We start from the raw sequence: 24,685 nt of genomic DNA, 5'->3' as shown, positions 1-24,685 counted from the left end.
TTCATATCAATGCTGGATGCTTTCAGCTTAGGTGATTCTCTTCAGCAAAGATTTCAACACAGAATTTTTGTAGAATGAAGTCATGCAGACACTGGATTTGGTGATTGTGCAATCTTCAGTAAAAATTTCTCTATAATGAGCTAATGAGGGCTCTTAAAGTAAAGCCTTCAAGAGTGAACATCCATGAGCCAGAAAATCTGAATATTCCTGTGGCAGTCTTAACTCGATCACATTTGTGTATGTCCTTAAATAAATGCTTCTTGGATGCTTGCACCTTTTGCTGTGCTTAGCACTGTGGAATTTTTTATGGCTAAGGAATCTCAAATTTTCAGTCCCTATTTTTTGGTAATTTTATCTATAATCTAAAGGTTATATCCTTGTATTTTATTTTTCACTTCTTGAAATATATTAGTATTCTGGGTGCATCCTGAAACTGAATTTGAGATGCTGAGATGGTCCTGAAATCGGTCTGTCTTTGGCTCTGGGTTAAACTGCTCTGTGATAGAAGTATACTGTCAGGTAGGTTATTTCAGCATCTTAAGAACAGTCAGATATCCAACCACATTACTTAAGAATTGAATCCTGTCTCACCTTCATTCCAGACACTTTCAGGCAGTTCAGAAACCAGTCTCTGAACTCCAGTCACCCATCACTTCTGTGCTCCTTCAGTTTTCCCCTGGTGGTGAGCTAGAGTGAACCCTACATGACTCACTAAGAAATCTCTGAGCAGAGGAATAGTTTTTGAAACTAATGTCAGCATTTTCCAGGCAAACCCCTTCCCCGCAACCTTTTAAGTAGAAACAAAGTGGGTTTATGTAATGTAGTAGGAAACATTTAAAATTCTTTGTAGTGTTTCATTTTATAAAGTTAAATGTGAACTTCCTGGAATGAGCTGATGACCTCATAACCAACATAGTGACTACAATGCAGAATATTGAAAGCTATTGCAGAAACCTTAACGTATTGAGTACTCCTTGTTCGTTGGAAAAATAAATTAAAAATAAACATAGGCAAAAATAATTGACAGAAAAGGATCTAGATAACTTTTATTTACCTTTAAATATTAATATAAAATCATTCTTTCTTTAATTTTAGTATATGACTCTCAACCCGTCAACCAAGAGAAAGAGCTCTCGATCACCTGACAGAAAGCCTTCTAAGAAGTCCAAAACTGATGGATCATCCCTGGGCCAGCCACTGAGCCCGACTCTGTGGTGCCACGTGCATTTGGAGAAATCTATTATTGGCTCTCCACTGAAGGTGAAAAACTCTAAGAATTCAAAATGCCCTAAAGAGGAGCTGGAAGAGGTGATGAAAATAGTGTCACCTGCTAAACTTGGTTCTAACTTTCACATTCCAAAGAGGAGCCGACTGGGGAAGGGCAGCAACAAATCCTTGGACAAAAAGCAAAGAGGCAAAAGGGTTCTGAACGGGCAGAAGTCATCGGGGAAGTCAAAGTCTCCTAGGAAAGGCTTGAAGACCCCTAAGATGAAAATGAAACAAATTACGCTACTGGACATGGCTAAAGGTACCACTAAAGTGTCCAGGGCTCCCAGGAATTCTGGAGGCACCCCTAGGTCTTCCAGCAAACCCCAGAAACATCTGCCTCCTGCAGCACTCCATCTCATTGCCTATTATAAAGAAAACAAAGACCGGGAAGACAAAAAAAGTGCTCTTTCCTGCATCATCTCCAAAACAGCTAGGTTACTCTCAAATGAGGATCGTGCCCGTCTCCCTGAGGATTTGCGAGGGTTGGTACAGAAACGCTACGAGCTTCTAGAGCACAGGAAGAAATGGGCCACCATGACAGAGGAGCAGCGAAAGGAGTACATGAAGAAGAAAAGGGAGAAGCTGAAAGAGAAACTGAAGGAGAGAGCAAAAGAGCGGAAGGAGAAGGAGATGAAGGAAAAACTGGAAAAACAGAAAAGATATGAGGACCAAGATCTTAAAGGGAAGATCTTGCCTACTTTTAAACTGGTTGATACTCCAGAAGGACTTCCTAATACGCTCTTTGGGGACGTTGCCATGGTGGTGGAGTTCCTGAGCTGTTACTCAGGGTTATTGATGCCAGATGCTCAATATCCCATTACGGCAGTTTCCCTGATGGAAGCACTTTGCGCAGAAAAGGGAGGCTTCCTTTATTTGAACCGAGTACTGGTCATTCTCTTGCAGACCCTGCTGCAGGATGAAATTGCTGAAGATTATGCTGAGCTGGGAATGAAGCTTTCTGAAATACCACTTACTTTGCATTCTGCTTCTGAGTTGGTTCGCCTATGCCTACGCAAGTCAGATGTGCAAGAAGAAAGTGAGGTCTCAGATAATGTAGATGAAAGCAAGGATTCAGCAGCTTTTGAGGATAATGAAGTACAGGATGAGTTTTTGGAGAAACTGGAGACATCAGAGTTCTTTGAGTTGACTCCCGAAGAGAAATTGCGGATACTTGGAGCGCTGTGCCACCGGATTCTAATGACGTACTCGGTCCAGGACCACGTGGAGGCCAAGCAGCAGACATCGGCTGACCTGTGGAAGGAGCGCCTAGCTATCCTGAAGGAAGAAAATGACAAGAAGAGAGCAGAAAAACAGAAACGGAAAGAAATGGTGGCCAAGAACAAGGAGAATGGGAAAGATGAGAATATGATGGGAAGAAACGAAAAGAAAAAAAACGAGATGATGAAAATAGAGCACCGGGTAGAAATAGAAGCTGACGATATGATCAGTGCTGTGAAGAGCAGGCGCCTTCTTGCCATCCAAGCCAAGAAAGAGAGGGAGCAACAAGAAATACAAATGAGAGGTAAGAATAATACCAGGAGAATAGAGCGTTTGTGTGTTGTAGAGGGGAATAAGTTAATGGCAAAATTGACAGCCTGTTTTCAAAAGCATTACCTAGTTTTAAGGGATTCACTCACTGGAGAAGTGTAATTCAGCTGCTGTGGTTCCTATGGCAGCTCAAAATCTGGAATGTAAAGAAAAAGCAGTAACTGCTTCTAGATTTTTATCTGTTCATCTTTTCTTCAGCATCTTTCTAATTCTGTCAGGCCCAAGAAGGTTGGAGAACAGAAAATCTGTTTTGGGGACAGAAAACAAAACAAAAAGTATTTGTCTATGTCCAAACATCTTCTGGCTCTTATGTACAGAGGAGATACTTCCTGCCTAAAAGCTAGTTCCTACAGCTGCTGCTGGCCTTGCTGCCATGCTCATTGTCAGGTTGATGCTAGCAGCCCTCCTCCCAGATAAGGACTTAGGCAATAAATTTCAGTTTACAGTTTCTCACTTTAAAGAATTAATTATGGAGTTGTATAAATATTAACTGTCCACGCAAACCTCTATAAATCACAAGTTGCAATACCAAACTTTGTATGCCGCTGTGTAAGTAGTGCTAAGGAGTATGGAATATGAAGAGCAAAATACGTTGGAATTGCACTTCAGAGATTTTTTTTGTTGTAGATGTGGGTACTGGGCAGGTGGAAGTAGACGGCATAGCTCATCTAGGTTGTTATTTCCCTTCTGAAACAGTTGAGGAACAAGCATCCCGCATGGAGCCTGGCCTATGTGCCTTAGCTGGAATCTGGGAGTATCTGTTCTAAGAAACCAGGACTAGGTAAATAATGTGGAATACCCTGAGGCTCCTAAGGATATAGACTGGATACAACCATGCCTCACATTGAAAGTAAATAGACCTTTCAGATCTTCCGTTAAGAACTGTGAGTCTCGGAAGTGTCAATAAACTGCTGAAGATCTGGAGTGCTGTGCTACTTCTCCAGAAGAACAAAATACTGAATATCTAACATGCTGTAGCTGAATGGCCTCTTGGCCCGAATTCCAGTTGTTTGACAGCAAGTTCAAGTTCATGATAAGATTTTACTGCAAAATTAAATACGGTTTGGACACTACTCCTTGGGATACTTCTTGTTGTTCTCACTTGGTAGTTTGTACTAGTTATATATGAAGAAAAGCAATATTACATTGATGGAGACAAGAATCGTTTGGCTTGCATGCTGAGGAAGTTTAATTCATTCTTTTGGACTCCACGAGGAAAACTAGGTCTCTCTGGCCGGGAAGGAAGAATTAAGACTTTCATTAAGGTTTGAATTCATATTGCTTCCTTTCCACATAACAAACCCCAACATTTCAGGCATCCAGGGCTTCTTTTACCTGTTAAGCAGTTGCTACCAGGCATAAAGGTACCCTCAAAGTACCAAAGATCTTGGTTAATGTTGTTGGTGCAGTAGTTAGGGCTGCAGGGTTAGCAGCTTGGAGCTAATCTGTTCAGGGCTTCAGTCTTGGGGGCTGGTGTGGTTTCAGTATGTGAAAAATAGTTCTGGATAACCACAGCGAGAACTGCATCAGTGTGCTCCTACCATCACACAGGCTTTATGTGGGCTTTTTCAGTGTACTGGCTTTCACACGACTTCAGTTGCATTTGCTTTTAATAATGTTAGTATCTCTGAGGGAAGTAAAAGTGTAGTTGCTGACAAAACACCTATTGTGCAGTGGTTCATTATTCATATATATATATAAAAAAACCACTGCACTGTGTGTATATATATATATATAAAAAACACTGCACTATATATATGAATAATGAACCACTGCACAATAGGTGTTTTGTCAGCAACTATTCTTTTACATATATAGATATATATCTCACAGTCAGAGGTTTCTTTTTCACCACTCTGGTAACAACTGTAACACTGGGAGCACTAACCGCTTTCAAGTTAAACCTATCAAGATTGTGGCCAGTGGTACCAAGCTAGTCTCAGCTCAAAGAAGCACTCAGTGTAAGAAAGCATAAATGTTTTTTTTTTTGTTCTTTCTTGACTTCAGAAGAAGTCAGTACAGAACTTCCTGTTGAGATAACATGATTAATATCTGTATTTTCTTGGTAGTAAAAGTCAAGTCATTTCCATTTCCATGTTACTGCAGCACTTGCTAATTGTTCTTTGCCTTATTGCTCCATGAAGCAATAGCTCCCATACAGTCTGTTGGAGGAGAATGGAGAGCTGGAAGCTTGCACAGCTAACGAAGCCTGCTAGAGAGGAAAGTACCAATTGAAACTAGCTTGCCATCACAACTGAAAATGGGATGCGGGGAGGAACCCTTTAGTTTGCTGGTTTTGTTCTCATTTTGTTTGAACAGTTTTGGCATATGAGTAGATTTAAGTTTCTCTTCTTCCCTTGCCTCTTCCTTGTTCTGGCACTTGATGGTACCTGCTGCAACTGGTCTTTACAGTTGGATAGAAAAAATACCTGTCTCATGAGTGCCCGCGATATCCCATGTTGTAAGCGTTGAAGAGTTTGCTGGCAGTATGGCTTGTTTTGGTTGGAGTCTTGGCTCTTGAGGGGAGGGTACCTTGTGCTACATCAGGTGACAGCAGCAAGTCTTGAGGTGTCCAGGAGAGAAGTCCTGGGGGAATCGTGTCACCTCTGTCTCCTTCCAGTGGAAGGTGGGAATGGTACTTCCTGTAGTATGGGTCTCCTGATGCGGTTTGCGAGACTTGGATTTAGGTGACATGAGGCATTTGGTACTGAGAGTGGCTGTTGCTACTTGTTCAGATTTCAGTACTTTGACATAGGGAGAGGTCATAAGGTTTAGGGAGGAGTTGATATTTACAGACATATGGATTGTGCAGCTGCTTGTGTCTGGCAGGTATGGATTAACAGGACAATTTTGCCATGCTGCAATTACTGTAGGTTGGTATATTGTTGGTATATTATTATATAAAAGCTGATCTATCGAGTTGGTGTAAGAAATGCAAGGGTATGTTTTTCAGCATGTCTCCTCTACTCAGTCAGGATTGATTACATTGGCAGGACTTCAGAGACTTACCAGGTATTTACTAATCGACTGTTATCAAACCTATCTTGATACAGAAAATGGCTGCAAGAGAAAGAGCAGGTAGTAGCCCTGGTAAAAGTCCTAGGACGAAGTTAGCTTTCTCCCTGCGACAGCAGCCAGCATATGACCTCTATGTGCTCACTTTTACCTGCCCCGCTCTACCTCACCCTTTCCATGTGGTCTCATTCCATCTGCTTCAAACCCTCCTTTGTGATGCAAAGATAAGTCTTCATTTCTTCATCCTTTTTATTTTTTTCCTCAAGTTTTCTCAGGACACAGAAGAATGTTGCCCATAGCCTTTTGTGCAAGTCATAAAGGGGTGGTGTTTTTGTTAGACTGAGATCAGGCTTGAAGAGCCAGGGTGACTCAATTTGATGTTTCGTTCCTTTTTGTTCAGGCAGTTCTTGGTGAAAGTACAGCTATTCTTCAGAGATGGGCAAAAGTGTAGAGAGTCTCTTGAACCATCATGAGGAGCGTAAATCCTGTTGACCTTAATGATTTGTCTCTTGGCAGAAGCTGCCTTGCTTCTTGCTCCTTACCTAGAGATGTGAAATGACATGGTTTGTTCTGTAAGACTCTTGCCAAGGAGCCTGTGATGCCAGGATTTAGGCCACTTCATATTTTTCTTTCCCCTCTTTTGTCAGCAGGCATGGATATTGAGAGCTGCTGAAATTCCAATACTTCTGTCATGAGTGGGAAACCTGAGGTTTCTATTTTAATGCTCTTCCACATCATAGCATATATGGGAAAGCATGAGGTGTTAGGAGATGTGACTTGGTCACTGTTGCGAGACAGTTGTGCCTGGAAGAGGCCTCTATTGTGCCAGATCTGTTTTTTTTCAGTAGGTGAAGTTGTGGGGAGAGTGTTCCCCATAGCTGCAGTTGCGGAAATGCAGGTGTCCATTAGCCACGCTGACCTCCGTGGTTTCACAGCTGGACCGCGCCCAACACTTGAGCTGGCCAAAGCAGAAGTCCTTGTCGTATATTGTGCTGTAGTTAAAGATTTTTGACCCTGTTGTTATATGGGATTGCACAGCAGTGGATGCCACTTTGTTGATCTAGAATGAGAAATAATAATGAGGACTAATTTCTCCAGGCAATTTTTATCCAGACTTTCCTCTTTCTCCGCCCAGTTCATCCTTACGCCTTGACTTCTTAATAATTCTTGGGTTTTTTCTAAACTGGTGGGTGGAAAGTAAGATGAAGGGTGGATGGCTGTGCTAAAAGAATATTAACCGAAGTCACCAATAATTTTTTTTTTTTTTTTTACCCCCATGGTGTAGTAAAATAAAAGAGAATACTGATGTCTGGATACAATAAAAGAAAGCCAATACTTCTCTGTGCTAATTCCAACAGTGAGGATGGAGAAAGAAGCAGAGGAAGAAAGAATCCGGAAGCATAAAGCTGCAGCTGAGAAAACTTTCCAGGATGGAATTGCCAAAGCAAAGCTGGTGATGCGCAGGACCCCAATTGGCACGGATCGTAATCATAACAGGTAGGAAAGGAAATGATCCTGAGCTGCCAGCTCTCCCCTCTGAGAGGAGCTTTATCAGATAGCAACCCCCAAGAAGTGATAGATATGGAAGGTGTTGAGAGGACTCCCTGTGTATTGAACGCTGGAGGAGAGCAGAAGTGGGGTTTTTGTGTATATAGTGTGTAATGGCCTTCACTGGTTTACATGTTCAGCATTTTGAGGCTTTCCTGTGGAGGTCAGGATCCACTAGCCAGTGAAGCTTCAAGTTCTTGCATTAATGTTCAAGAACCTAACTACCATCTTCTTTTTTCTTTTTTCATGTTTGTTGCACAGGAATGCTCTTAGACTGGATTCTAATAAAAGCTTTTCATGTTTCTCAACTGTGCTCATGTAAAGATACACATGCATTCAGTTTTTATTGAGTCAAGCACGCAAATGCTTCTCCCCTCTATGCAAATGAAGGCAGATGTGTGTAACTAGCCAGAAGAGGAGACAGGTACCTGTTAACATCTATATTTCCTACAGGTATTGGCTGTTTTCGGATGAGGTTCCTGGCTTGTTCATTGAGAAAGGCTGGGTACATGACAGTATAGACTACAGATTCATCCTTCCCCATCAGAAAAAAGAAGATTTTAAAAAGGACTACAGCCCAGGAGGTATGATCAGCCTGCTTCTCTGTGGGTATTTCCTTTGTTGCTGTCTGACTGTTAGAATGGATTTGTGAATGTGAGAGAGAACTGTGTAGGCTGAGTGTTTTCATGAGGATACTCTGATTTCAGCCGTATTTAAACTCTAGAAGCCTGCACACAGGAGAGTCTGATGCTGATGATGATCTCACTCCTGCTGCTGCAGGTCTTGAGACTGCCTGCAGTGTACTGCACGAGGACCGTGGGATGCAATCACCTCTCTCTTAAAAGCAATGAGGTTGATGTCAATTGTGGGCTAATCCCTCTGGTTTACTCTGAACCGGCTGAGCTGCAGTGCGCCAGACTTCTTGATCAAGTAGTCAGTTGTGCGCTGCAGAGAGTGAGGGTATCCATCACAATGCTAATGTTCCACTGGTGGCACAACTCCCAGATTAACCTGTGAAATAGTATCAAGCAGGACAGTCTTCTAGATACCTATAGCTTTACTGTTTTGGCAAACAGCCCTCTTGCACATGTCCTCTCAGCCTGCGGTTCTCCTTGTACTGAACATACAGGTGAGGTGCAATGACTAGCTGAAGTTCTAGTGCTTCCTCTATAATTTTGCCTGGCTGACTTGGAGCCTGGGTGGTGGAGCCTTGCAGGCAGAATTTGGACATGCACAAAAATCAGTCTGTGGGGAGGGAAACTTAACACTTCTATGTGGAAATAGTTCTTGGTACAGAAGAGCATGATATAATCTGACTCCAGTTGCAGTTGCAGTCATGATCGTTTCTTGCTTATGAAGCATCATAGGCTGACATTGAGTCCATCTGCAGCAATACTGCGTGCGAGAGGCTATATTGAGTTAAATCAGAGAGCCCTCACCTGGTGGTATTTTGTGTTAGACAATGGGCAGAGTAGACATGTGTAGAAGAATGGAACAGGACAAACCTACAGTGAAGTACTTCATCTAGCATGTAACTTTCCAGCCAGCTGCGTCTTGGTAACTTGGTGAGCTGGAGGTGGTATCGTTCAGTAGCCCTCGATGGGTATATTTTCTTACGTGAACTTTTTCAAATATTGACCAGCCATATTCCTGTACTCCAGCTTGCTTCTAGGCATATTAATTTCTCAACTGCTGCCTGTGTATTTACCCAGTTAGTGTGCAAGACTTCAGCCCATTCCTTTTGAAACTTAACAAGCAAAGGCTTGAATAAGCAAAGGTTTAAATTCATGTCAGACTGTTGTCTGAGGTGCTCAGAAATACAAATACATCCTATTTACAACTCATTCAGTTCTAAAAGTACTTTGTCAGTATATAGCTAAAAAGTGAAACTAGTTTTATGTATTTGAAATAGTAGGAATGCTTTCCTTAATTTTATGTATGTGCTTTATGATGCAGTAATTTATTTAAAAATCCTTTTTTTGTGTTTCTATAAATGCATATACTGTGAGCTTTAGCAAACTAATGCTGGATTAGTTTTCCCTGACATGTGTTGCTGGCCTAGATGCTGAAAATAAACACTTAACTGGAGATAGGTTAGTTTTTGCAAAAGAAAAGTGCTCACTGAGGAGGAAGATGAATGAGAATACACTTGAACTTGTGCTTTTCTTTTACAGACAAGCGGAAGAGCGCAGCCACTGATGGCAGAGCGAGCAAGCTTCACCGGTCTGTGCATGCTGCAGACCTTCCCGCAGAGACCACTGCACCCAAGCAGGGACAGAACTTATGGTAACACATGCTTTTATAGCTGCAAAGTACTCAAAGTGTAGAGGTCAAGGAAACTAGACAGATTTTTTTTGATAGACCCTACATGTACCAATTACTCTTTCAGTACTTAACAGTTGGATTAGTTTAGCAGCTCTCCAGGCCTCTCTTACTGATGTTATTACTAGTAGTGAATGGCTAATAGGGCAGTCAGTCCATGAGCCAGTGGAAGGGTTAGAATCAACCTAATCGATCGGACTTAAAGCCAGTATAAATTAAGCTGGTAAAATGCTACTTTGATGTATAAAATATTAAAAAATATTTTTAAATATTTTGTATTCAGAAGAATTGTTAATTTTAAAAAGTTGCTGTATGCTTTTTTTAGTATTGGTAAGCGTTACTTTAAAAAAAAAAAAAAAAGGTGGAGGGGAGCAGTGACCTAGCTAAGTGTGTGTAGGTTTTCCTTCATGGTTCATCTCAGCAGACCTGAGTTGTGGCGCATGGGGTCCTTGAGCACATGAAATTAAAGTCTTCATTGAGATCTTTGGAGACAGGCCTATATCCTGCGTGTTCTTTTACTATGTGAGATGTGCAGAGCCATCCCCCAGCTCCTTGTCAGTGTCTTCTTCCTAGGTTTCACAGCAGACTGTGGTGGTGCCCATTTGTTCTCCTACAGCACCGTGTCATGGAATTGATTTTTGTTGCCGCTGATAATTATAGCTTAGCAAAATTATTCTTCCATGTTGACAGCCTGCTATCCCTTTAACGCTTCGCAATGCCAAGTAGTAGCCACCAACGTGTCTTCTAAGTGAATCAAATCTAAACACTCTATCTTTGAGCATGTTTGATTGTGACTTGCTTCAGTAATTGGCCCTACCAATGCCTTTTATTTTAAAGAAAATCTCCTATGTTGACTGTTGCCCTGTGTGGTAAGGAGTCATCAGCCGTGTCCCCGTGCCAGAAAATACTGGCTACAGCTTTACCTACTAAACTGCCTGTGAAGGACTTTGCATTTTTTAGATGACCCTGAGAAGTAACTGTCACAAAGTACTTGCTCCTGCAGCTCCCCTATTAGCAGTGTCTTTTCCCCAGAGTTTTCCACTGCTGACACACAAAGTAGGGTCTTTGATAAGTATCACCAGTTATGAGCTTAGCTCCAAAGCATAGTTCCACTGCTGCAAGTCAGAACTACTTTACTAAAGATGTTCCTGCTCCCCCACCAGGAACTGTCAAAGAGACTGAAATTTGTGGATGTCTTGTTTCATCTAAACTATCAGCATTGAGTGCTAACTCTTTGTATTGTTCTACCCCTTCTCTTTCATTGCTAGGAGGTCATAGGAGATAGCAGAATTTCCTCTGCATGCCTTCACTCTGTCCAATACTGCCATGACAAATCTCCATCCCTTTCTCAGTCTAGTCCTTTGCACATCTTGTCACATGGCCAAAATTCAAGCAATCAGGCTTTCCTAGGGAATGGGTGCTAAACAGGAGGTTGTAGAGGACAGTATGATCCACAGGGAAGTCCTCTCTGCTCTTTCTAACTGCCTCTTCTAATACTTGATCTTCATTTAGCAGAAGTGACAAGATGAGTTCCAGTAGAAGGACAAATTATATAAGGAAAACAGTAGCTTAAATTAATAGTGCATATTGCTATAAATTGAAGACAACATAGAGGCTAATCGGATGAGTTAAGTAACACTAAATCCCTGCAATTTGTAATTCCAGGCTGAACTTGAAAAAGCGTAGTATTTGATATTACAGTGTTGAATTGCTCAATCAGGTTTGCAGCTCTCAACACCATGCTGAGAGAGATCATAGTGGTTACAAAGGTAGGAGTGCTTTATAGAGCAACTAGTCATACAGCCCAGGAGAAGCAGCTCTTTGAACCAGGACCTGTGCACTCTCAGAACTGAGTTATATTCTGTTACTAAGAGCTGCTTTGTATGAAGTGACCATAATATGCGGTATTCTCCTTTTTTAAAAAAAGAGAGCAACAAAAAGAAGCTTGTTTAAAAAAAGAAAAAAAAGAAAAAAAGAAAAAGCTTAAAGTGGCAGCCAAAAGCCTAAAATGCTTTCAAAGAGATGCTTTCAAAATGCTTAAAGTTTCCATACTAGATAGTCAAAGCAAGTGCTGCCCCTTACGTTTGAAAAAAAGGATTGAGGAAACTTGGAAACAAAACAGCAGCAACAATAACAGAACATTCTCAGTATGGTTCACGTCAGGATAAGGAAGCTATTAAAAGTAAGAAGGCCTACTTAAAAACTGTGGCTGAGTCTAAGTGAAGGAAATAAAAGAATGATAAACTGAAGTACAGACTAAGGGCAAAACAATTTTTTTTTCTCCTTGGGGAACAATCTTGCTTCACAAGATATGTTGTTACAGGGCTTGCCTTAGGATAAGAGGGAAGCTCTTCTCATGAGCGAATAATTGGCAAAGAAATATGAAACAAATTACAGAAATACTCTGATTTATATGTTCAGCAGGGAGATGGAGAGTAATGCTAGAGGAAAATGGGGAAGTCTCCTAAAGAAAGAAGATTTTCCTTTGACACACAAAAAAGGGATCAGGAAATTAAACTAGCAAATGGCAGTTTTGAAATAGAGAGGAAAGTAGTATTTCAGATCCTACAGCTGATGTATGCAACTCACTGCTATCAGCTGCTGTAGATCGTCAAATTTGTACCCATTCAAAAGCACCAGTTGGACAAATCGCTGAAAGAGGAGTTCATTGAGGAGTGCTAAGCAAAGGTTCTTGTCCTGGCACACAAGGAAGTCCTCAAACCGGCAGATGCTGAAATCTGTAGGGGCAGGTCAATGAAATGTCACTGCATGCCTGCTCTGCCCTTTTGCCACTCAGAAATAAGATACTGAGGTGGGTGGGATATTTTTTTTTTTGGCCTGGCTCTTAGGCCACAGTGTCTTTGATTTCTGTCCTTTTTGGTACCTGCTAGGAAAGACTGCTAACAGTCACAGCACTTGCTGATTTTTTTACTGATAGTATTGTGCCTGTGTGCATTGTTGTGCCGAGCAGGTTAGTGGTGTCAGGATGTTGAGGTAAAGCAGTGCAATGGAAGATCTGAGCCAGGCGTAGGCCTTCATGCCTCTAAAGTGAGCAGGGGCACAATGGCAGCTTTTCAAAGAAAATATAGCCACTTCTAACTTAGCATTCTTCTGTGCTGTCTGCATTATTTTCTTCTAACTGACAGGGCCACCTAAAGCCATTTCCACAGATAAGCAGTAAGCTTCCTCAGCTGAAAGACTTTTCTTTAAAGCTCTAGAACTGCAAAGAGCCTGTTTGCTAAGTACCTATGTGACAGCTGTCACCATTTACAGGTAAGCTTCCACAAAAAGACAAGTGACAACCTGAGAGCTGTTATTTCAGGGGTAGTCAGTAACTAGAACTTCCCTCTGAGGAAATCCATATTCCCATTACTGTATTTTCCTCTGTGGCCATTGCCATTGATCTCTCCAATCTCAAGGACTCCCATGAGCATAGATGGTTTATGGAAGAGTCTTCTCCTTGGCTGCTTTTTGCACATTGTCCTTGCACACCCCGAGAAGCCCTGAGACCACACTGAAGTCCTTGGGTGTCTATGCCCCCTGTTGTTTGGATACAAGGACTTCTTCAGCTATAACTCATAATGTTAGCGTGTGGTGCATAGGAAGTTTCATTTCCTTGTGTTCTGCTTTAACTCCTGCCATCTGTCTCTTTTTGCTAGTAGTATATCTAATGTGGGATTGAGAGTGGCCTCACAGTGCACATCGAGCATCTTTAGCTTTACCCGTTTATAGTCTAGAGCGATGAGACTTTGAAATGAACACCAAATTAACTCGGTGAATGGTGGTATTTCACAGTCCTTCCCCTTTTCTCCTTGAGGGTGGGAGCTGGTAGGACATTGATAAAGGGAGAAATAGATTCCATGCTTCTGCTGAGAGCTACAGAAACAGTATCTCATGGAAGTGGTTTCTGCTTTTAGTACTTTGTCCCCAAAAAGAAGAGGGCCCTGTGTTCTGTCCTAAAAGTGCAGAGGCTGAATCATTGTTCTCATTCAGAATCATAAATGCTTGGTTACTTCTGTCTTCTCCAGACAGATGGACCAGTCCCATTTCTAACATTGTGCACCACTTCCACTGATGTTGCTGCTTATTAAAAAATCTCCCCGTTTAAAGCTTCTGGGCACATGGTCCCTGAAAAAGTCTTTTGTCTGTACCATAGTGCTTTGTGAGCTGTGTACATACTGGTCTTTCCTGCAAGAACCATGGGTTAATCACAACCTTTGCAGTATATTAGTGTGCAGGAGACTTCTTGCTCATCCTGGTCAGAAAGCAGTTGAATTTTGGAAACAGTGGCATCTCTGCAGAGTAACTCCCATTGTTCTTCATCTATTAGGAATACACCATGATATGGCGGGTCCCCTCAGCAGACAATTTGAGTTAACCATGAGTGGGTGCTGACAGACTCCATTCTCACGCCTATATTCTACAGATGGAGTTCCCCTGTTTCCACCAACCCTCCAGAGCAGGTACTGATCCTGGGCTCCTCTAGATGTTGTCCTCTTGATTTCTTCATTCCCTAGTCTGCAGTCCAGGTTTTATACCTTTCTCTGTCCCTTGCAGCCTGTAGCCTGAGAACAGGTAGGAATATTCAGCCTGAGTGAATACCAAGAGCTCCTTTGACTTGATGCTTGTGCCATATGTCACTTCTGTTTTGATTGCTGACCAGTCTGCTGGCTTGTGCTGCCAGAAATGTAAGAAAAGAATCTAGGCTGTTATTTAGGGATGTGGGGAAGCCCTTATCCCAGTCAGGATTTCACCCTTTCAGATCAGTTTGAAGACCTCCACCTGGTCTTGGCTCTCCCAAAGGCATCTTTCCCATCACTCTGGATTGTGTTATTAAGCTCTGTGTCAGGCCACATGAAGGGCGCCGGTTGCCTTCCCCTCCCTCTTTATCGAGACCCACAAGCTCATAACCCTGTCGCCTCCCCCATTTAAAGTGCCAGCCCTGTCTTACCATATCCATGCCCCCAGCCTCGTGCTGGTTGAGCCCTAGTTGGAGGTACAGTGGTTCCTTCAGGTAGTAGGGAGTGCATGGAGCTAGGCTGAGAACCAGGAGCTGTGGCTGCACAGAGCAGCAAGGTGTCACCAGTCAAACTAAAATGGTTACCTCTTGGATATGTTTGTATTTTGCACATTTGAGTTCAAGCTGATGTAGAACAGTTCCCTCTCTCAGAAATCCCGGTTCTTACTCTCAGGGCAAATTGGGAAGACTCAAGTACCTGTTGCCGATGTTCTCCCTTCCTGTCCCGTTTCCTTTTCAGCAGGAACAAAGTTGTGCCAGGGCTTAACCCTAGCTTTCTTAAAAGGATGATATCTGCTTTCTCAGGCTGGCCAGCAGCCTGTGTTGTCTTTCCCCAAACCACATAACACTGGAGAATCCAAGTGCCATATGCTAACTGTTTCCAGTGCCCTTTCATTTTTACAGTAAGACAAAACTGTGTAGGGAATTCCCCCCTTAGATTTGCAGCCATGGGGGAAAGCTGAGAAAGCTCAGGCTTGGTCTTCTCAGATATTTTTCCAACTGGATCACGTGGTGTATCACCAGCAGTGACTGATGTTGTTTCATCATGACCTAGGCAACCTTCTCAACATGTCTGAGAAATAGTCCTCTGCTGGGTATCTGCAGGGCAACTGTTTTGAAGCTTGGTTTATGCCATTCCTATATTGTGACAGATTCTTCATACTGAAATATGGCTTAGGACCAATCCCAAGATTTGCCCCAAGGGTTTGGAAGCAATTTGATACCACATATTCTAGAGAAATTTCTCTTTATTTAGCAGAAGTCCAGTAGACTTAGAAATGCTAGTCCTTGCAGTGGTCTGTCTGTAGACCTTCCAGTGAATGTAGGAACGCTAATTAGTCACCGTAAGTGGCATCTATAAGAAAAAGACACAAGTTATATTGTTACAGGTTTGTGTGAATGCCTGTTGGATCCCATGACCAGCCCTTAATCGCTACTACTTTTGAAGTGCCTGTCCTAGGCTCTAGTGGGTAAAAGATATTTGGAGCTGCTCTGTCCTGTTTCTCTCAGGGAGGGTGTGCAGAGGATAGTGGTGGCCAAAAGATTTGATCTCAGTGTGCAAAGTGACGATGCTCCGCAGGGTTGGAGTATTCTGAAGCAGGTGACTGGCAAGAAACTATTCTTCTTCCATTTTTAAACAATCAGTCCTATGTTTTATTAGAGTAATTAATTTACTAACTGAATGCAAATTGTGAGGCCATACTAGAACTCTGAAATATTTTCTTTTCAGATATGATATTTAGTAAGTATTTCTGCCAGAAAAATAAGCATTGCGGATACTGTTACTCCAAGAGGAGCCAGAGCAGCATCTTTCTCTAGTTGTTGCTTGGCTCATCTGAGCTTGTGCCCAAGAAGAAGAATTAGATCTGGAGTCTTCTCTGTGGCTGGTAAGGATCACATAGTGGTCCTTTGCAGTTGTTTCCATATAAGTTTGCTATTCCCTCAATTCCATGTTCCAAGGAGCAATGCTCTTCTAGAAGATATGTAATTAGTCTTTTTTCTGCAAATGAGCTCTGAAGCTCAGATTGAATCCCCGCCCCTATCAGGTGAGGAGGCTTCATGGCATCCTAGAATAGAGTTGGAAAAAAAGAGCAGAATTTCAGGCTGTCTTAAAGCTAGTTTAAATCTACCACCCAGCATTAAAACTTGATTGTACTCTGGAATTGCAGAGAGAATGCCTTGTGTACAGAACTCTGCAAAAGTTTTCCCCTTTTAGATTCAGCTACCTGCCAATACCATTGCCGTCCTGAAGGACTTTCTGAGCAGAAAGGTTTAAAGCTAATGAATATGGTTTTCACATACTGCATTTGAGCTTTCAAGTTAAGGTGAGCTGCTTAGAAAGGAGGACTTCTGCACTTGCAGAGGACATAGCCTTTACAGTCACAAATCTACATCATCAGCAATTGTGGTATAAGCTAGGACATACCCTTTGTTAATCTAGGGACTTCTTGGGTTAATGAAAGAAGTCGAAGGCTCTGCAGAAGGAATGATTGAATTGGCATGCTATGCAGTGCATAGCATGTTAATCTTTTCTAGTGCATCTAAAGTGACATTCAGATTACTTAAACTGACTGCAACTTAGTGAATCTAATCCCTGGGGTAGATGACTAAATTAAAATGCCCATGTTTTAATAAACGTAATGGGGAAAAAATCTATAAATCAGTTCTGTGTTTATTTTGTTTTTATTTTTCTTACCCTGGAACTGGCTACATTTGGGGACCTTGAAACGAGGCCAATCTGAGTCAGAATGCTTATGCCAGCATTACTGTGTTTCACCTTGCTCCATGGGGTTGGGATATAGGTTACTTGTCATCCCTGCCTACTAATACTTGTGAACTATTTAGAAGAAGGAATTGCCTTGCCACAGAGATACGTTAGCTGATGTTGGTGCATGTTATATCTTTCAGGTTTCTCTGTGACAGTCAGAAGGATTTGGATGAGCTGCTGGTTTGCCTGCACCCACAAGGAGTAAGAGAGAGCCAGCTAAAGGAGCGTTTGGAGAAAAGGTGAGCCTGCTCTTTTTTTTCTCTGTGTGCCTTTCCAAAATCAAAGCGTATCCTCATCACAGCAAGCCTTTCCATTCCTGGGGCAGCATTCTGTGCTTTGCTTTGATCGTGCCTGTGCTGAAGAGGGGAGGATATTGAGGATGAGAAATTGCTGTTTTTCTTGGGCAGTAACTGCAGGTTCTTGATAAGTAATGCTCTAAACTGTGAAGAGGTTCTGTCAGTCCGTAAACTGCTCCTTGCAACTGGAAACAAAGGCAGTGCTGTTTCACTCACAGAGCCAGAACTACCACATGCTTTGAAGCGTCTTTCAAAGAACGTTCTGCACTGGTGGAGCATGTAGATCACCCCAGTGCCTACACAGCTAACAGGGCAGCGGCCTGCATGTATTCAAAGGTTGTTTTTGATTTTCCAGGTATCAAGACATCACGCATTCTATCCATTTGGCTCGGAAACAGAACTTGGGTCTCAAATCCTGTGATGGCAACCAGGAACTACTGAACTACCTCCGAAGTGATCTAATTGAGGTTGCAACTCGGCTGCAAAAAGGAGGCCTGGGATATGTTGATGTGACACCAGAATATGAAGCAAGAGTGAGTGAACAGGCAAAGTGGTACTGAACAAGACAAGCGCAGGCTGGTACTTTCTGTGGAAGGTCTTGAGTCTTTTGTTCTCCTCAGACAAGACGATCAGGAAAATCAGTTTTCTCATGTGTCCTCTCTTTCTAAACTATTATTTCAAGATTACACAGCTGCTGGCTTGAGGTCCTTTTGGCGTAGGTGGGTCATAATGTTGGAGCTAGGTGTCCTACACAGCTGTTAAATTGTCCTATTTCCTTCTGGTGGCGGACTTCTTTATGGAGCATTAGCAGGACTCTTTGTAGCTGATTTTTAGTTTCTGCATCAAAGCCAGCATGTCTTGTTTAGACAGTGGTTTTCCATTTTGGAGATTTTTTTTTTTTTCCATAAATTGAGACCACTTTAGGCTTGGGGTAATGATTGTGTCCCAGTTCTAGGCCCTAAGGGATGTTCATGGGTATGTTAGTACAAGGAAGTTACTGTGCAGTGAACTAAAGTATGAATTTTTAGTGCTCTGGCTAGTTCAGCCTAACTCCCTTGAGCATGACTGGTGCACTGAGTGTATTTAGGAGGGGATAAATCTGCCTGGTGTGGGTAGAGTACACACTCCTCTGACTAGTGCAGTGCTCCTCCTACCAAAGGACTACGTTGTCTGGCTTGGTTAAAGCTCTTTTTAAACTGCGTCTTGAGTCACTGCAGAGACTTCCCCATGTAGATAAGACCATAAGTGTTAAGAGGAGGGGAAAAGTGAAGTCACTAAAGAAGAGGAAGAATGGCTTAGTGCTTGGTCATCATGGATTGGGGTTTTTGGTGTTTCGGGTGTTTTTCAAGGCATGATGCTTTTTTCTGAACAGTGCTATGCCTGATCATCAGCTATGTATGAACTCTAGCAGAAGCAGCAGCAATATGCTGATGCCATAACCAAGTATGGTAGATAACAACACTGCATTAAGTATCACGTGTATCCATTTGCAGGACAGACCCGCCTAAAACAGCACAGAGTAATGTCTAACTGTTATGTGATCATATGCTCTTCTTGACAGGTATACTCACTAGACAGCTTGAAGGATTTTGGAGAATGTGTGATTGCACTCCAAGCTGGTGTTGTTAAGAAGTTTCTGCAAGGTTTCATGGCCCCCAAGCAGAAGAGAAGGAAGCATCAAGGAGAAGATTATATTGCCAAGGCTGAGGAGGTAGATGAAGACAAGAAAATGGCAGAAGAAGCTAAGGTATTGTTCACTTCAGGGCTCTGTTCCGGTCTTGTAGTATAACTCTTTGAGCAGGGACAATACATTTCATTGGGTACTAAATCTTGAGCAGCTTCTTCCCATTCCAAGTTTAGAGTGCAATGGGTTTGTTGTTTATGGGGCAAGGTGTTCCCTGGTTATTCTGAAAAATAAAGAAAGGTATTAGCAAAATGAAAATCATACTGTGGAATCACAGTTAATTTTCTCTCTATGAACAGGAAGTGGGTCAAGTCAAATATTTGACTGACTTTGTGCAGTTCCTCACACAAGTTGGATACTTTAATAAAAGCGTATTAGGGAGCATTTTTAGAGTACTTAACAGGGGTTATATCCATCAGAGAGGACTGATGGTAGCTTAGTGCCTTTGATCTGTAAAGAGGAGGAGAGACATGGTGAGGTTTTGGTGACTGCAAGGGAGTTAGGTTCAGGTAAATGTCATCGTATGCATGGAGATGCCCACAGAAGATGCCAAACTGGGTTGCACACAGCTTGTCTGGGCATCTGGGCAAACAAGCCTTATGTGCCTGCAGTAGAAAAGTGGTATTGTGAGGGTAAATATATAGCCTTCCAAATAAAAGCTCAGAAGGGATGGAGAAGAGCTGCGGAAGATTTGGTAGGGTCCTGCAGGCAGTTGAGCTGTACCAGTGCTTCATCCTAAGAGGGATACTAGTGCTCAGGGGTAGTTTCTGTGCACTGAGTTGAATGGGACATTAATGACCCGTGACAAAATTTTCCTCACTGCACCCTTCAAATTACTCTGCCCTGATTGATCACTGATTTCAGCAGAAGTAGCAAGATCAGAATTGGATCAACAGAAGCATTTGAAGTTCCCAACTTAAAAAAGAAATAATAGATGCTTAACAGGTGCTTGGGTATGGTTTATTTGGTTGGTTTTTTTGTTTAAAGCTCCTGTTAGTGTATGCTGAACCCTTGTTTGAACGTCAAGTCTTTGCTATGTGGTGGCATTGCCATGTTAGCAGGATATTTGGATAGGCACTAGAAATTTTCACATTCCTCAGTTGTCCTGAAGTATTTAAACTTTGCTAACTTTGAACCTTCCAGTCTTCAGTGCAGAGGGAATAGAAGGCTACCTTATCCTAAAAGCTATTAGCAGAATACAGAGCTGTGAAAATCAATTATGTCTGGGACAAAAGGGACCTGGATCATCTACATTTCCTGTATCTACAGGAACACCATATCATGCCTTACTCTCCTGTGTCTTACAGCTATAACCATACGGATTATACCTGTAGGGCATACTTTAAGGGTAACATCAGATTTACTACAATATCTAAATGGATAGTAATATCTAATGGGTAGTAATTCACAGGCCATCTGTTTCAAAACTTTGATTCCCATTAGTCAACATACATGTCTGTATTAAAACACATGTACATACCATATTGTCAATAAATAACTCAGAATATCCAAATGCGGTTGTAACTAATAAAACCTGATATTCAGTAACTCTTAAGAAGGATCTTTATGAGGCTTACCCACTCACACAGTATTTAAAAATGAAAAAAATTGGAGAGCAATCTGATTTCAGTGGCTACCCATTAGCATTCTCCTGATTAGGAAAGTGAGCATGAGCTCTGTATTTGAACCCTGGTCACTTCTCTACTATTGCTAAAGCTATATCAGATTTAAAACCTAAGCTTTTATTTGTGGAAAATTTGAGCCATTTTGATCATGAATGTTTGGTTAGTTTCTCCATTCTACCTTAGAGCATTGCTCTCTCGCTGATGTGGTTACGGAGCATTGTTCGTTACAGCAAGGCCAGGCTTCTGTAGCGTGCTTCATTCTAGCAATGGCAGAACTTTCAGCTACAGCAGCCTGGTTAGACGAAGTGCTCTGTGTGACTGAAGCATCCTGACCTGTACTTTCTCCTCTGTAAACCAGCTGGAACAGTAGGATTTTTGAATATTGCTGGACTTGTAATCATAAGTTACTTTGAATTTTTTTTCTCGTATTACCCAGTTTGTCTGATGTGACTGCATACTTAGCTATACAGCTCAGCCGTACAAGTGTATGCACACAGATTTCAGTATCGCCCGTCTGAGTGTGTGGTCGTGCAAGTCTCCCGCCGGAGCACGGGCTTTTGTGTTGTGCCGATGTCTCTGGAGCATTTATTTATCCACTGCAGTGCCTTCTTTATCTGGCTCAGAGTTTTCTAGGCATTTGTGGTGGTACAAGCAATGTTCAACTTTTTTGTTGGGTTTTTGGGTTTGTTTGTTGGTTTGTTTGGTTTTGGGGTTTGGGCTTTTTTTACCTCAGTTTATCTGGAATGAGCTTTCTTTTTTGCCAAAGCAGAAAACCTTTATAGATGACCTTGAAGGAGCAGCCCAGATCTTAGATATAGTTATCCGATTAAAAAAAAACTAACTGTTAGGCTTTTAAAGACAAATCTCCTGCATTGGCCAAGAATTATGAAGTCTTTTAGAGCCAGAACTGCACTGAGAGTACATAGCAGGTAAAATACAGCATAGCCGTACTGGAAAAACACAGTTAATGTACTTACAGACTATACAAGCAAAATTGCAGTCCTGTGGTATGGTTATGTCTCATTTTTCCTGTGAGAAACAAGTTATGGCTTAATAGGCACCCGTTTGCTGACATAATTGTCTATACTAAGGGTTCCTGCTGGCTCAGCTACATAGCTAGAGATCACACTGCTGAGTGGCAAAAGATTGCAGTTAGACCTGGCTTATGGCTGGTTCTGAAAATCAGTCTTGTGCCTCTGTGTTTATGTGAATATTCCCATTTCCACTGGCAGTAGCACTCTGGACTATCCCAGAATAGGACAGGGAATATGTGACCTCTTTGCAGCGTGACATCGCAGCACAATTGCCTGAGCATAATGAAGAGCACGGGTAGGTTATCCACCCCTGGTACTTGCTGTCAGTGGTGTTTGCAAGGGAAAGGCTAGGGGGGTCAGTCTTCACCTGCAGACAATGCTTCAGAGAGCAGCTTCACAACTAAGCAATGACCTTTTCAGCTGTTCAGAGGGATTTCTGTCATCTTAGGAGACTAGATGAGAGCTTTTCTAGCTGGAGGTTTGTCCACCTTTACCAAAGCAGGCATTTTCTTTCACTCTGAAGTTGAAATGTGACTGAGGACGACTTCTTTGGTATTTTGGGGGGGTTTTCTGTTTTCCCTGATAGATTGCTCCTCTCCAGTCAGGATGGTATTTGAGTAACTTCTTTCAATCTCCTGTTTTGCCTAGTTGGCAGTCTGAACTCCCTTGATAACGATACTGCTAAAATGCCATAGTCTCATGATGCTTGGGAAGCAAGGCTAAAAATCTGTTAAATTCCACAGGCTTGGGGAGAAAAATCTAAGCAAAACTTGCCAACAGCTTTTGCAGATTTATCTTGGCCCAGCAGTTACCCAGTATGCTAACAGCAAAACCGATGGAACAGTTACTTGGAAAATCAATTACACAGTATGTGAAGCACCTCAACAATGTTCTGCAAAGAAATAGCACGGCGCTGTGTAATCTGCCACAGTAGGCTGTGCAGGTTTCCGTTTGTCTTGAATGTCTTGGGCTCCAGGTTCCACACTAGCAATGGCAGCAAGGATGTTGGCATTTTAGAACAGTTTGTGTGTTTTTCCAAGCATCTAATATATGCTGTGCTTCCTCAGATTCAGTGGGAGGAGAATGTGCAACTCTGCAAAAATCCTGGGTTTTGTTTGGCTCCCAAATTGCTGTCAGCTGCAGAGTTTAGATTTTCCCATCTGACACTTCACTGTTTGTTTTTTCATTCTCCTGGGGTAGAAGAACATTAACTTGAGTCCTATTATGTCCCTGTCATGTCTAGGCCATCACCTTCATTGTTGTAAAGCAAAGGATTAACATTGGAGTTGAACATGCAGTGGCTCTGGATTACTTCTCTGTTCTGGTGCATTTCCGATTTACTGCAACGTTTCTAAACCTCCAGAGCTGAGTTTGAGATTTCTCATGTGGCTTGCTACGTGCAGACTCCAGCAGTTGCCTCGGTGCAAATCTCAGGTTTAATGTTTTCATCCGCACTTGCAGCTGATTCTGGGATTTCACATGCGCTGAGGTCATCTTGTCTCAGGAAAGCGGCTGGTTTCATATTTGGGGCTCCAAATGCTTTGCCTGTCAAATCTGGTTGTCGCTGATGTCACGGTCCCCTCTGCCAGCTGAGCAGTTCGGAGGACCAGGAGGACCAAGCGTGTGGCGGGTCTTGCTGATGGTCTCGAGTGTCTGCAGTACCCACTGGAGGGCAGCACAGGCTGCTCCGATCCGCCACGCTCAAGTGATGTTGCCAGCTGTCCGCTAACTTTCATCCCGCATTTTACAGTGCTAGATTTTCTGCCTGTTATTTTCTTAGCCTGATGATTATTTGGGTTAGACTTTCAGAGCAAGAATTTAGTGGAATTCACATAGATTGTTTCAGCCTGGCCGTGAAATGCAAAAGGTCTCTACTGTTATGAACAAACTGTCTGATCCAGTGAGGCTGGTTATGGATAAACCACAAATAGGACTGCTGAGGCTGTATAGAAGCAAAGAAATACAGAGTTGAGCTTTGGTTATTAAGGGCCCCAGCTAAAGGATATAAAAACATCTTCAGACTGCAGCAAGCTGTGTTTGTGTGCTTCGTTGTAAGTTGTTAGGTCTGTCTGCAGGTTGCTTCAGCCATGGAGAAGTGGAAGACAGCAATCCGTGAGGCCCAGACCTTCTCCCGTATGCATGTGCTGCTCGGGATGCTGGATGCCTGTATCAAGTGGGATATGTCGGCAGAGAATGCCAGATGCAAAGTGTGTCGCAAGAAAGGTATGCATTCCTGCCCCACGCCTGCGTAACAGTCGGACGCTGTCACCTCTCCATGCCCTGCTTAGGCAACGTGCCCTTGTAGTCTGCCACTCTGTCTTTGGCTGTATTTTGAGTTTTGAACGTCAGGATTTACAGTCAGAAGCATTGATCTCACAGAAGCATTTGACCCTGACTCCAGTAAACCATTCTTACGAAACCAGTACACAGTCTTGCAGAACATTGCAGAGCTGCTATGCCCTGGATATTTAGGGTACTTGGACATAAGTCATCTACAAATCCTTCTGGGAACACTTGTGCCACTGTCCATTCCTTGCTTTCATTTTTGAGTTGGAATGGTTTTGGGTCTCTGACCCTTGTCAGTTAATCCCATCTTCTACATAAGGAACGAGCAAGGAGAGGTTGGAAAGGCTATTATCCTTTGTAGCAGAATGGCAGAGAGCGAGGAGGGGTGATGCTACTTTGAGGCTGGAGTGGGCGTAGAACTGCTTGATGAGCTGGAAGACGCAAACTCTTTGCCTCTTGTGTGAGAGCAGAGAAATTAAGCTATGTGCCTTTGGCTGCTGCTCTGCTAAGGCTGGAGAAGTAACCAAAAAGGTGACAAGGGGCCACTCTGTATGCACTGTAGGATGAAGGGCTTTAGAGTCTTGCAGGTGGAGGGGGAAGTAGGAGGAGTCACCATTGATGGAGTGCTACTATTTGTTCTGCCATAACCTCTCTTTTTGGATGGAAGCCTGGAGGAAAGAGCTTGGTAGTACATTCTGCCTCGACATGTGCTTTTTGTCTCACTTTCTATTTGCTGAAACACTAGTGAGAAATGAGGGCAGACAGACCTCTG

At 42.6% G+C, this 24,685-nt stretch overlaps 1 protein-coding gene across 5 annotated transcripts in view; it reads left to right on the top strand.

Moving 5' to 3' along the window:
- BAZ1B (bromodomain adjacent to zinc finger domain 1B) overlaps nucleotides 1-24,685 on the top strand; it is a 51,321-nt gene that overhangs the window by 16,612 nt on the left and 10,024 nt on the right. For all 5 annotated transcript variants that reach the window (XM_075169071.1, XM_075169073.1, XM_075169070.1 and 2 more), the window contains 8 exons: nucleotides 1,096-2,791; nucleotides 7,191-7,329; nucleotides 7,834-7,964; nucleotides 9,555-9,666; nucleotides 17,129-17,227; nucleotides 17,640-17,817; nucleotides 18,846-19,031; nucleotides 23,703-23,850. In XM_075169071.1, coding sequence (XP_075025172.1) covers nucleotides 1,096-2,791; nucleotides 7,191-7,329; nucleotides 7,834-7,964; nucleotides 9,555-9,666; nucleotides 17,129-17,227; nucleotides 17,640-17,817; nucleotides 18,846-19,031; nucleotides 23,703-23,850 — 2,689 coding nt within the window. The remainder of the gene's footprint in view (nucleotides 1-1,095; nucleotides 2,792-7,190; nucleotides 7,330-7,833; nucleotides 7,965-9,554; nucleotides 9,667-17,128; nucleotides 17,228-17,639; nucleotides 17,818-18,845; nucleotides 19,032-23,702; nucleotides 23,851-24,685) is intronic.

Source organism: Calonectris borealis, chromosome 19 (genome assembly GCF_964195595.1).
Source record: "Calonectris borealis chromosome 19, bCalBor7.hap1.2, whole genome shotgun sequence".
Taxonomy (NCBI): domain Eukaryota; kingdom Metazoa; phylum Chordata; class Aves; order Procellariiformes; family Procellariidae; genus Calonectris; species Calonectris borealis.
The sequence above is the reverse complement of the archived record's forward strand: the minus strand, read 5'-3'. Positions and strand labels throughout refer to the sequence as shown.